Here is a 12,896-nt window from a genome sequence, read left to right on the forward strand (position 1 = left end):
AAGCCGATACAAGAAAATACATCGTACGTTGAGAAACTAACTTGACAAAACAATTTTATTTGCTTTTCTGTATTTTACTGCTTGCAAGTTTCTGAGATTTCTTTCAACCGCTTGTTTATTTTTAGCCGGGAGCATGCGCACCAGGAAGCAAACCCAAAGAGCCAATTTTTGTTTTTATTTCGACCACATTAAACCTGACATTATTCGCAATATTTTACAATAAATTATGTCGAAAACTTGAAGTGCTACACCTACTAATGAACGTTGAGGGTATGTCTCGTTACTAAAGTCCTTAATATTTTTACTTTTCTATTTCTAGGAGTGAAAATGTGCACGCCTCTGAAAACAAACAAGGAGAAGAAAAAAGGAGCAGCAGTCGACACCTGTTGGCACGTAGCCGCACTGGGATTCCTGGTTATCTTTCTTGGCACAGCAGCTCAGTCAAACTCCGCCTTTTTCTACGTGGGTTTTATGGAGCAATTCGGCGTCAACAGGGAGACTGCTACCTGGCCCGGCAGCATAGGAACGGCGTTTTCTCACTTGGCTGGTACGTACTAGTCAGACGACCGGTTTCCCTAGACCACTCAAATCGATACAAATTAAAATATTTGCATACATCACTGAAAAGCTCGCAGCTGTTCTTTTTTTTTTTTTGCTAACAAATATATATTTTACTTTATTTACATAAGAGCCAGAGTAATTATCGGTTGTAGAACGTAGACTGCGTAACCGAAAGTCCACTCATCTCGAGCTCCTGCTTGGAATTGGTGATATGCTCTCGCGCTGGTGTACTTCGTCTTCTTTGCTCGCTTTTGAGTGCCACTACAGGACACCCCCCTTTTTTTTGTCAATCATTTGATAAAAACCCTTTTGTTGTTTACAAACATGAACTGCCGCTTGTGTCCCAAGCGACTTCCGGTCGCGTCCTCTTTGCAAGCCTGTTGAACTGCTTATGTCAGCAGAGCCAGAAAGCATAAATTCTACATGGACAACACAGTTGGAGATTTAACGCGGGCCTTCGGCTATGCAATATCACATCTCGTAGCAGTCAAGTTGATTTACAAGAATACTCAAAACAGTTTAACAGATCTCGCACTCCTTCGTTCTTTTGGTGTTCACCCGGATAATTGGTGGTGAAGCGTTTCATCTAGGAACTGTATTCATCCCTCATCGCATTCCTCCGGTCCCCCAGGATTGAGAGGCTGATTTAACCGTCCTCGCCACACCCCCCCTCTCCTGTTTTCCTCATCGTTATTTACCCACGTCACCCACCTTACTTTCCCCACCCTCCACACAAAGTGAGACCACCAAGCCATCAAGATGAAATACGATTGAAAAAGACTTGAAGCAGCGGTGTTAAAGGAGTAGGGAAACGAAATTCCAGCGCTCACTTTTTGCTGAAATTTGTTGCATGTTGCAGCTTAACTTCACAAACACATCTTTCGTTGAAAGGCACAAGAAAACTAATTTCAAAGCAAATTAAAGGATCTTTCAATGTGCACCTGGTGGATGCCTGTGAAGCCTATTTGGGAGATAATCTAGCAACGTTGGGGATCTTCCTACGTAGGTCATGACGCCGGAAGACCCGTTACGAAGCCTCACTAAACATCAAAGGCCAGATTCACGAAGAGCTTCTTAGTTTACGACAACTTAGCTAAGAAGTCCGTAAGTTAAAAATATCGTAAGAAAAGGAGAAATCGGTATTCATGAACGCGTTCTTAAGTGAGAGGAGGAAAGTGACGTTTTCGTACGGAAAAACTAGAACTTACCGGTGCTGTTGCTATGGCGACGGCATCTTCGGCAGCACGAACAACCAATCGGAGAGCTCGGCATGACTCGGAGCAGTTCGGAGCTCGTGGATTTTTAACAACAAACACAGGCGGCCTTTCCGTCTTCGCTTGTCTGGGGTTCGTGTCCGTGCAGTGAGATGTCGACGCTAACACGATTTGAACGCGCCCGAATGCCGAGGCCGAGGTGCGTAACCGCCTCCGTTGAGTGCTACGAACTCGATCGCTACGAAGTCAACAGAACTGTCATCGTTGGTAAAAGACAGTCCGTGTCAGTCATTTACAAAGTGACGTAGAAGGAAAGAGATTGCTGCGGCGTTTTTCCCGGCCTCGGAGACGCAGGAGCGAGTCGACGTTAAAAAGGATACGTTTAAACTACGAGAGTGTCAGCAAGAGCCACGTAAAGACCTGTTCACACTCGGAGCGGACACGCGCGTTTGACTGAAGTGCTGGGTTCGCGCTATTGGACCGTGAATTGGTAAGCGCTTCGGGACCGATCTTTTACGATTGTAACTCGATACTGACGTGAAACTCGGCAAAGATAAGTTGGACCGGTATTGCGTAGCTCTCACGAACTGTTATAGCTCAACAGTGATGTCCAGTCGTGTCAGAATAAGAATGGCATACTAATAACAAATTGTACATACCGTGTTGCGAAGGTAATCCACACGGAGTTTATTTGAGCTCTATATGCACAAAGCAAGGAGATAGAATCGATGAGAGTCGTTTTTTGACGACAGCGTTCGTCACCGCTGCCTCGGAAAACAAGGAGGGTCCACAAAGGTCGCGTGGGCATATTCCATTCAGCACGCCAGCCGGTCATGGGGAGACGTTTTTGGCCAAGGACCGTCGGAGCAACGCTGCGCCGAGTCGGAGTGCCTGGTAGGCCTTTATTGGGGAATTGTAGTATACCGTTTCCGCAGCCCGCTAAGACCCCGGATAGCGCTCCGTAATCCGCCATGAGACCTTGAACTATGCAGACAAGGCTGGCGGCGCGCAAGCGAAGCTGCGGCGTTTTCTTCGCGGATACCGTAGCGGAGAAGAAAAACGGTCTACTACAATAGACTACTTCCATAAAGCCCTGCATGAAACACGGCGCGCGTTGCACTCTGGGAACTAGTTGGCCATTGAGGAGGGTGGCATGGTTTCGGTTTCGATCGACACGTCAACAAGAGATTGTTTTCTGGTCCCGAGGGCGTCATTTGTGGTCTCTAAACTAACCTAAATGGCCAGACCTCGAAGCTTTAGCACAAGCCTAAGACGTATAGCTTGTCTTAACACATGCTTGTTGCATTTTTGTACTTGAGCCTTCCTGTTAGCGTTCCAATCGGGGAAATGTGAACGAGCCAGCGCTGGGAATCTCGACGCTGCGAAGCTCGGGGATCTTGCTTGTGTACAAATCAACAAGCTGTAGCAACCGATAAGTATGCATACATCGTGCTCGCGCCTTTACATTAGTGTGGTTGATCAGTAAGTTTGTTTCATCCGTCCATAGACGACATATTACTTTTTTCAATTACTGTTTTTCTTAATATGCCTGAGTATGCGAGGTAAAACTTGGAGGCGCCATCGAAAAGCTCAATTTTAACGCACTTATCTCTTATCTGTACTGACCCGCAGCACTGCACGAAGTGAACTCCCCACGCGCTTGCATTCCACTAATATTCAACATCGCGTATGCGCATAAAGTTATCCTGCAATCATATAGGTAAATTCGCGAATACAGACCGTTTTAATAAAGCAAAAGTCGAGCACTTGTGTGAAGAATGTCGCATCATTCGCCGGAAGTGCGCCAGACGGTCATGAACCGTACATCGCACAGGGGTTCATGACCGTCCGGCGCACGGTGCGACATTCTTCACACAAGTGCTCGAACGAATTCAAAGCGCGTTTGACGGTTGCTAATGGCCATAATATTTGTTATGTGTTTGCTTTCTTCCTGCCTGAGTATGCAGAGATAATTTCAGACACACCGTTCAGGCACAGACTTTGGGCGTCAGTAAAAGCTTGTCCAAAAAGGTTTAGATAGGAGTAGGGGACGCTTGTTTGGGCCTCCCTCGTAGCTAGCCGATCTCAGCGTTTGCGAAATGTTAATCTTCTATCAGCAGAAAATTTTAGTGGGAGATATATGATGACACGAGGAAGACACCATAGTAACTTTTGTGCAGTAGTAAGGTCGAATTTATTGCGTTTCCTTAAAGTTCATGCGTAAACGCTGGGCTCAACTTTGATACCCTGTGAGGATGCGGCTTGCTTTTCGCCCAATGAAGTAACAAGAACCGGACGTTTGGCAAACAAAATACGTGTAAGGCTCCAGACGAACAAATTTCAGTTGTAGTTCACTGGTACTAGACGGGATTACTGACATTGAGCTCAAAGATGCACTCGTGGGGTGACGTGACTAAGCCACGACTTACTACGTTCGCATACGCACGCACAATATCCGGTGTTTCGGGAACCAAGGAAAGTGCCCCGGTCTTCGTTTTGTATCGCTCGAGAATGAGTGTATTGTACGTTCGTGAAAAGTCAGATAATCGAAAACGCAAGCAGCGCGTTCGGTCGCGGCGTGATAGCATGAGACGAAGCTGCTCAGTCGAAACCGAAACTGAGTGGCCAACTAGTTCCCAGGGTGCACTGCGTGGTATTTCGCCGCGATGGGGCGCGTCGGTTTCGGAAGAAGTTCATTTCCTATTATGCCGAGCTCGCTTGTTCGGGGTCGGTGGAATCGTGGCCGTTGGAGCTTTTTGAGGGTGTTTGTGGTTCCAGCATTCTTGTTCGTCGTGGTCTGTATCAAGTATTTTTTACTTTCTTCTTGATTCTTGAAGTCGGAACGCGCGAGAAGAGCACGTAGAAAAATAAACGTCTGTTGGTCGTCGCGACCAAGTAACTGAGCGACACTGTCGGCTATGCTGATTTGATCGTAAAAAGTGCGTAAGGCCGCTTCGGAGCTGTCGTAGGATTCCGTCGTAACCTGCGCAAAACTTAAGATAAGGTCGTTTTGTGAATACGACTTTGTTCTTACGTTTTTTCCTACGCACATTTTTGGCGTAAGATCGTTTCGTGAATCTGGCCTCAGAGCAGCGCCGGTTTTTGGAAATACGAAACGATTTTTCAACTTTTTCCCTCTTCGCTTTCCTCCTTAACTCAGAAATCGCGCATTGTACCAAACAGTCAAGAAAACGGAACGAAGGGACTCCCCCTTTGCTCGGACCCTCGTTTGTGTACCCGGACGCAGCCATCCTCCCCCTAGAAGATTAGCCCGTCGCTCAAAACTCGGACAAAAGTTGCTTTCCCCACCCCGTTCACCCCTAAGGTGACAGTGCTGTGGAAGCTACCTGCTCCTTAGGCCAGCCACACGCTCGTAACCCCACGGGTACCTCGAACGGCTCGGCTGTAACGCGTAACCATGGATAGTAGGATGGATGAATCCTGCTGAGCCCTTTGGATCGGGCGGTAGCTGACGCCACCTAGCCATTTTTTTTTTACCATTGAAGCTTAGTATATTCAAATAACCACCACAACGCTGGCAACGCCACCAACTAAAAAACTCATAACCACGCCAGCCTTACTACGTCACGAATGCGGGGAATCTTTCTGTGTTTGGGCCGTATATCCCAAGACGGCATCGCACGCTCGGTTCGCTTGTCTTCGAGCGCTTGCTCCAGTCCACCGTTAGCAACGAAAAATATAGCCAGCCGTGCAAAATACAAACGTGTGATTATCATTTACGGTTATTATCCGTCATGCTTCACTCATTTCCGAACGAAATTTGTATATTTCAATTTTTGTTTCTGTACTCCTTCAAGGTGGCCTTTCTTCATTCTCTTTATAAATCAGAAGTTCTCTGGAACGGTCAAATAGGGGATCACCAACTGGTGGCGTTTGCAATAGCAAGGGTCTATAGTGCAGTGGGCAATCGTTGCAGGTGACACCTCAGCTTCGCTGTCCAACCACCTTTACAGTGTGGACTGGAGCCTGATATTTTTTTAAATATTTACAAAAGACCCAAAGTAATTATCGGTTGTAGGATGTAGACTGCGTAACCGATCGTCCAGTCACCACTTTACCACTTGCCTGCGTACAAGTGGTGATTTTTTCTAGTGCTGGCGAACTTTGTCTTTTTTGCTCGCTGCAGCGTGTCGCTACACATAGTATGTCATAAAAAAATGTTTGTTTATATACAGACGGAAGTATATAAGCACAAGGGACGGTGTACATAGCATGTTAGTATCATCTATCAACGAAAACGAGTGAAAAATAACCGCCCTCTAAGAGGCGTTAACAAACCTTGGAAGAACAGAGATAACAGCTGACGATGGAAAAGAAAATCGGAGAAAGCAAACGATAAAAAATGCAAGGATCTTTTAGCATGCAAATCAAGATTATGTGCTTAAAAATCCTAGAAACACGTCGATGTGTAAAGCAGTCTGTAAAACACAGGTTTAAATCATTCAACTTCCGTCTTCGTCGGTGAGAGTGATGGACCAGAAATGTGGCTGCACCCACAGCAAACGACTCAACGGTTTCCCTCCCAAAATCCGTTCATATAAGCCCTAGAACAATGGTATCGCGTAAGCAAGGTGTTTAGTCACCACATGTGCGGCCATGAACTACAATGGGCAAAAAAAAAAAAAAAAAAAAAAAACTGAATCGGAGATAATTGAAGCGTCCAGGTTATGAAACAATACTTCTACTCTATCACTCTCACTGACAAAAACAAGGGCTGAATTCCTTAATCCTGAATATGCCAGTCCGCTTCACACATCGACGCTGTGCTTAGGTTTTTTAGCTTGTAATCTAGATTTCCATGCACAAAATTATTGTATTTTCTTCTCATTTACCTTCTAGAGTTTCCATCTCTTTCGGAAATGTTTATCACTTTCTTCCAAGACTTGTTTAAGCCTTTTGGGAGGCGGTTTTTCGTCAATATTGTTCGTTGCTTCTTAAATTATGTTGTGTTCTGTCCTCCACCCCATGTGCTTATGTTTTTGTGTCTATGAGCCTTACCAACACGCTAGGTGTTTCAACGTGTTTTTTGTTCAGGTTTTAAGTTGATGATGCGATAACTTCTAAATTTTAATTTGAAGTAGATATTCTTAATCCTAAATATTTTAAATTAATTGTTCTTGTCTTAAATATTTATTTTTAATTCAACCTGCCATATCAGAAGGTATGTGAGAATACCCATTACATCCGAGCAGGCCATGCGCGCCTTTACCATTAGCAAGGGTAAAATGTCTGCCACAATTACTTAGTTACCCGGAAAAGTAGTAGGGCAGGAATTTAATTTAAAAAATCAGTTGCCCTAATTACTGCATTTTCAAACATTTTGCTTCCGTGATTTGTTTTCAAACTCACACACCTCATTATGCAACACTAACTGGAAATTATAGTATAAGTTGGAAGCACACTTATACATAAGCAGATAATGTGATCTACATTTTGTTTTGTAGCTATTTTCGTGGCACTGTTTCAACGGAAAGTATCACTTTTCACGATATTTCTTCTGGGAGCTTTGTTCATCTGGTCAGGAATTGTGGCATCCGCATTTGTTCCCACCATGGCATGGATGACGGTGACCTTCGGCGTTATTCAAGGTAAACATACGCCCGTCTTCATAATACAATTCTCGTGATATTTTGCCTCGTTTTTGAACGGTATCTAACACTCAAAAATCAGGGAACCAGGCGCGATGAAGTGAGGGCTCTATACTGTGACAACCATTTTAAACCTGTACCTTCATTCATAAATCCTGAATAGAATCGCTCTTTTTTTAATATTGTTTGTCCATAAATATTTGTGCTTTATAACTGAAGGGCCGCGTACAATGATAATACAAGTTCAAAAGCACTTTCAAGTGAGCATTAAGCGCGTGGGTGCAACTCTTGTTTTATTTTGTATAGAGCTTTGTAGGGAAGCTGATATGAAATCTAAAAAAAATACGTTTTGCCTTTTTGGACTCTAAATCACGCAAACGGCTGATGTGTTCGAGCTTGCGCAGTAGTTCTCTTGTTTCTCATTTATGTACACAAAATTGTCCTATCCCACAAGCCTACCTGCTATCCGCGATATAAATACGCACTGGAAGCAGCACGTTCAATGGTAAGGAACATCTGCAACTTGGTGGCCTCGTGATTACTGAGAAAACTCTGAGCGGATTGCAGTTCCTAGAAATGTATACTCCGGAAATACTGGCCCCACTGCAGAAAGATCACAAATAAGACGGTTTGCTGAATTCACTGAAAAACAACTATAACCAAGATCGCATTGAAATAAACTCTCCTCGTTTGAAAACTTACTCGGTGTCTTGATAACCGAACCTAACCTAACCTAACCTAACCTAACCTACCAACTAATTGATTCATGCTTTAATCGCGATTAAATTTTTTTAACCGGTTAATTCGTAAAAGTTTGATGAACCAAACGAAAGTAAAAATTAAATGCTTTAATCACGCAGACCTGGACGAGTAGAATTGTATGAAGGGCAAAGTTCAGGTCAAATTTGAGGAAAGAGTAAACTGTAGGGATGAGATTTGTACAAACTCCGTACAAGTGCAAAAGGCTACACGTGTCCCGGCCACTTTAACGCCGTTCGAGTGTCAGTTTAAAGCTCATGTAAACCATATGTTCCTACGTCTCAGGGTTACTGTGAATGGCATTCACGAGCTCGTCCGTGTTTTTTTTACCTTACTTCGCTAATCAATGGAGGTCGCTCAAGCCGGAGAATATCAATGAGCTCCTTTGTCTCATGCCGCTGAAGTAAATATCTGTGAGTGTGAGTGCCTTTAAACTATTCTTAACTACACGTAGAGATTCATTCATAGTACGAGCTCTATATTGTGCCGTTTTCACGTATTAAACAAAGGCCAACAAAAATTATGAATTTAAACTTTATGCATAGAAATGAACGAGACCGATTAATCGACTGATTAATCGATTAAAGGGTGGCGATTTTTCTGGTTAAAACTTTTAATCGACGCCCAGCCCTAAAGGTGAGTGCATGTAGTGGGCCGGCCGACCCCTGTGAATTTTTGGTTACGTATCTAATACACACTTTGCTCTGGCCTGACAGATTTGTCAATTGTGTTTGCAAATTATTGTAATATTTATATTCCCTGTACTTTAAAGGGTGTGTTCTTCATCACCATTAAATTATTTTATTTAGCACCGCAACAAAAGAAGACAAAGTACTCTCACGTAAAAGTGGTTACGTAAAACTCGTAAAAAATTAAAAATAGTTGCTTGTGTGGTTGCTAAATTGAGGTTACATATCCTTGCCAAAATTTCCCGCCAAAACGTTAATCACGTCATGAAAAAAAGTATACAAAATACATAAAAAAATATGTCGCTCAGCTACCTGTAATTTTGTTTCAAGGTGTAGTTGTCGTGCGAAAGGATCTTCGGTTGAAACTAGCTCATAATAAGGAACTATTGCAATTCTTGGCAAGATTGTCGCAATTTATGATATCAGTTAACTTGAGGGGAACAATTTATACGTCTCTATAGACTACATACGTAGGAAGCGAACATATAAAACACAGCAGGAAGTTTTGTGCTTACTTTGAGTCTTACAAGCGACAGTCAATTACGTTGCGACTTCCCACGATCCTATCCTGCCTACGCGACGGTCGTATATTTTGGCCTCGCGTAAGAGCAGGCTTGGTAAAAACCGCACTCACATGCCTTTGATTTTTTTACCACTGGCCAGAACACATCAGATTGAACATACATCTAAGCAAAGCACACGCTGAACGCACGGTTTCAGAAAGACTTTTGTAAAACTGTAACTTATAACTTATGAAATTCTTTCACGTTTTCTTTTCTGCTCTATTCCAGGTCTGGGATCTGGTGTTATTTCATTGACGTATAGTATACTCCTTGCTATGTATTTTGACAAGTACAGAGGCTTAACATCAGGAATGAAGTTTGCTGGAGGATCATTGGGCGGTCTGGTTTTTCCCAAGTTTCTTTCCTACTTACAAAATGAATACGCCTTTCGTGGTACGCTTCTAATCTTCGGCGGCATCACTATGCACCTTTCGGCCATCGGTATTTTGGTCAAGGAACCACCGTGGACGTCCTTGATAAAAAACGATGAGGGTGCGCGGAATGCAACTGAGGAAGGTTCGTCGAAAATACAGAAAATCTCGGCTGATTTCGAACAACTCCAACAAGCTTCAACGACCCCTGCCCAAAAGCAAGTCAAGAAACATCGTCCGGCACTGAAGCTGTTACGTAATCCCATGCTTTGGGTTGTTGTCTCAGTGGTAGTGGTGACAGACTTGACAGGATCTGCGTTTGTCACCACTCTGGTAGACTACGCACTAGACAAAGGTTTGTCGATTGAAGATGCAGAATCCCTCATCATGTACGGGTCTTGCAGCCAACTTATTGGGCGGTTGTTCCTTCCCCTTATGGCGGACAGGAGATTCTTTCGACGTAGCACCTTAGTTTTGGCGAGCTTTTTTATATGGGGATGTTCAGTGATTGCGATGTCGTATGCCACGCTTCGTGTGCACATAATTCTTCTGTGCTTGAGCGTGTATCTCGTCTACGGATGTCTGCAACCTATGAGGAGCGTCCTCATGGCAGACTACATTGGTGTCCAATGGATCTCAACATGCTACGGGCTCTCAGGGTTGTTCTTGTTGCCTCTCACGTTATGCAGTCCATCAATAACAGGTAAGTAGACTGTTTTTGTTTTAGTACAAAATTCACCGCTGCGGTCATAGCATGTATATATATATATATATATATATATATATATATATATACATGCTATGACCGTTTTTTTGGCTTTCGACGGGTTTCTGAAAAATTTGATTCTTTGATTGCTGTTTTCACTAAGGGTTTTTTCTTCTCAATTTATATATATATATATATATATATATATATATATATATATATATATATATATATATAAATTGAGAAGAAAAAACCCTTAGTGAAAACAGCAATCAAAGAATCAAATTTTTCAGAAACCCGTCGAAAGCCAAAAAAAACGCAATTTTTGATTCATTGGATTAAGTACAGTTCATTAGATTAAGTGCCGCGCGGAAGGTGTAGGTTCGATTCCCCAGTCAGCGGACTCTCCTTTTATTTATTCTTTCAACTTGGCCTTCTCGTGAGGTCGAGAACATTCTCGTCTGATCAAGTTCTGAATGTCTTACGTACCGAAAGTTCTACACCGAATGATCCAGAAACCTACGAGGGGTACATAAGGGACTCCGAAAGGTGAGCGGAGTAGTCTCGCCCCAGCGCTCGATCCTGCGGTTTCGCCGACATCGACGCCCGCGACGCTCTGCTGTTTTCTTCTTTTCCCTTTTTGTTTTGGGCACAAGTTCGCCCCATTAAACGTTTAGCTTCTTCAGTTATCATCGCCTCATCAATTGTCATTCGTGACAATATATATATATATATATATATATATATATCTTTACTATCGTAGCTTTGTTGAATACAAAGTATCTGCAGTGTCTTGATGTTTTGTATGGTGGCCTAAAGTCAAAGAGCGTTTCTAACTTTTATTTTATTTATTGATCATTAGGGTTCTCTTTCAAAAACATTACGTAAAAAGAGTTAGAAACAATAATAATATATAATGTTGAAATATAACAAACAACTTAACCATTCGAGACTATTTTACAACTCGGCATGTGTTTCTGTTTTCTTACTCTAAATTTGACTGCATATATAAATTCTGTAGCTGTTGATGCACGCGATGCTTCTTATTGCTGTTGATTTCTGCTTAAACCTTAGGTACACCTAAACTCGGTGGTGTCTTTATAGAGTTCCGAACGGTTTCGGTCAGTTAGACGAAATAAAACGCTACGTTCTTTTACGTGTACTTGACTTTTACTAATTCCTGGTAATAGCTTCAGTTTCTTAGATGAACACTGTGTATTGATATTTTCGTGTTTTAACAGAACACCCAATTTCCCCGCATTTGCCGTAGTCGCGAGCTGCGGTTTTTGCTGAGAGCTGTATAACCTAAAGAAGAAACAACAGAAGGCTTCTGCAACTGGATAATTTGTGGCCTTCCCTAATCTGTTATGTAACAATTAATAGAGAAAAAATGTAGTTATTTTTTTATTCAAATACCAAGTGACGCGACAACACTATGTGATACCCGTTGATCACGAGACTGTTCACAATTTATTGGTTTTATTTCTTTTCAAGGTTTTTTTAGGGACTTTCATGGAAGTTACGACGGCCTGTACATGCTTCACGGCGGAATACAGCTGGCAGCTTCGGCCCTTTTCCTCGCTGTTGTCTGTGTTGAAAGAAGGAACAGAAAAACATGGACGCTAAGTGACACAACCTGAAGAGAACTGTGCAAAATATCAAGACCCACAATTTTTGACCAGCCAGATCTTGCTTTAAACTTAAAAATATTGATTGGTTAATGATTGTTTCGTCGCTTAACAAAATTTAGAAGAGTTTGGCGTAGCTCACGCAACCAAGTCCCCGACATAACGGTAACACTGCGCGCTTTGTGTGATATTTAGGAATAAAGCAGTGTATTAAAAATTAATCCTAAACTGACTCATTATCTGTGTTTGTATAATAGAAAAAATACCTCCTCGCTCCACCGCTGAGGTTCTATACTTCAGAGTCTCCTGTTGGTCCGCACATCTTCTTCCACTTTTTCAAAGGTTACTAAGAATTAGAACAGAGCTTGTTATATAAAACCATTTCATTTAAAATATTGTGGTAACGGAAAACAACAATTGTCGAATCATCCGAACGCACCCAAATATTTTGCGTACCTTTATTCCAATAGTATTCGCAATGCCTGAACTGGCTAAATGCCAAATTAACTCATAAAAGTACCTCGCCTAACGCCGATGGATGTGTTTTAAACATAACTACTTTCACTAGACCTGTTACAATCAAAAGAACAATCATTTAACAGGCGCGACTGGTTTGACTGCTGGCTCACCTAATATATAAAAACAATACTTGCGTTGTTACCCCCTGCACTAAAATAGCTGCCACAAACTGTCGGGATACCTGCCACGGCAGAAAACTACTTGCACATATCCTCAAAGCTAACTTTCTCCGCCAGTTGACAAAACTAATTTCCTATTTTCTTTACCAATCGAACCG

General features: G+C 42.6%; 1 protein-coding gene across 1 annotated transcript; it reads left to right on the forward strand.

Annotated features, from left to right (window-relative positions):
- The first annotated feature begins 257 nt into the window (after positions 1–257).
- Positions 258–12,112, forward strand: LOC115317448 (monocarboxylate transporter 12). The gene is made up of 5 exons (XM_029977095.4): positions 258–270; positions 320–547; positions 7,241–7,384; positions 9,624–10,469; positions 11,967–12,112. The coding sequence occupies exons 1-5, from the start codon at positions 258–260 to the stop codon at positions 12,110–12,112; spliced, it is 1,377 nt and encodes a 458-aa protein (XP_029832955.4).
- The last annotated feature ends 784 nt before the right edge of the window (positions 12,113–12,896 follow it).

Source organism: Ixodes scapularis, unplaced genomic scaffold (genome assembly GCF_016920785.2).
Source record: "Ixodes scapularis isolate PalLabHiFi unplaced genomic scaffold, ASM1692078v2 PGA_scaffold1__304_contigs__length_218370807, whole genome shotgun sequence".
In the NCBI taxonomy this organism is placed as follows: Eukaryota; Metazoa; Arthropoda; class Arachnida; order Ixodida; family Ixodidae; genus Ixodes; species Ixodes scapularis.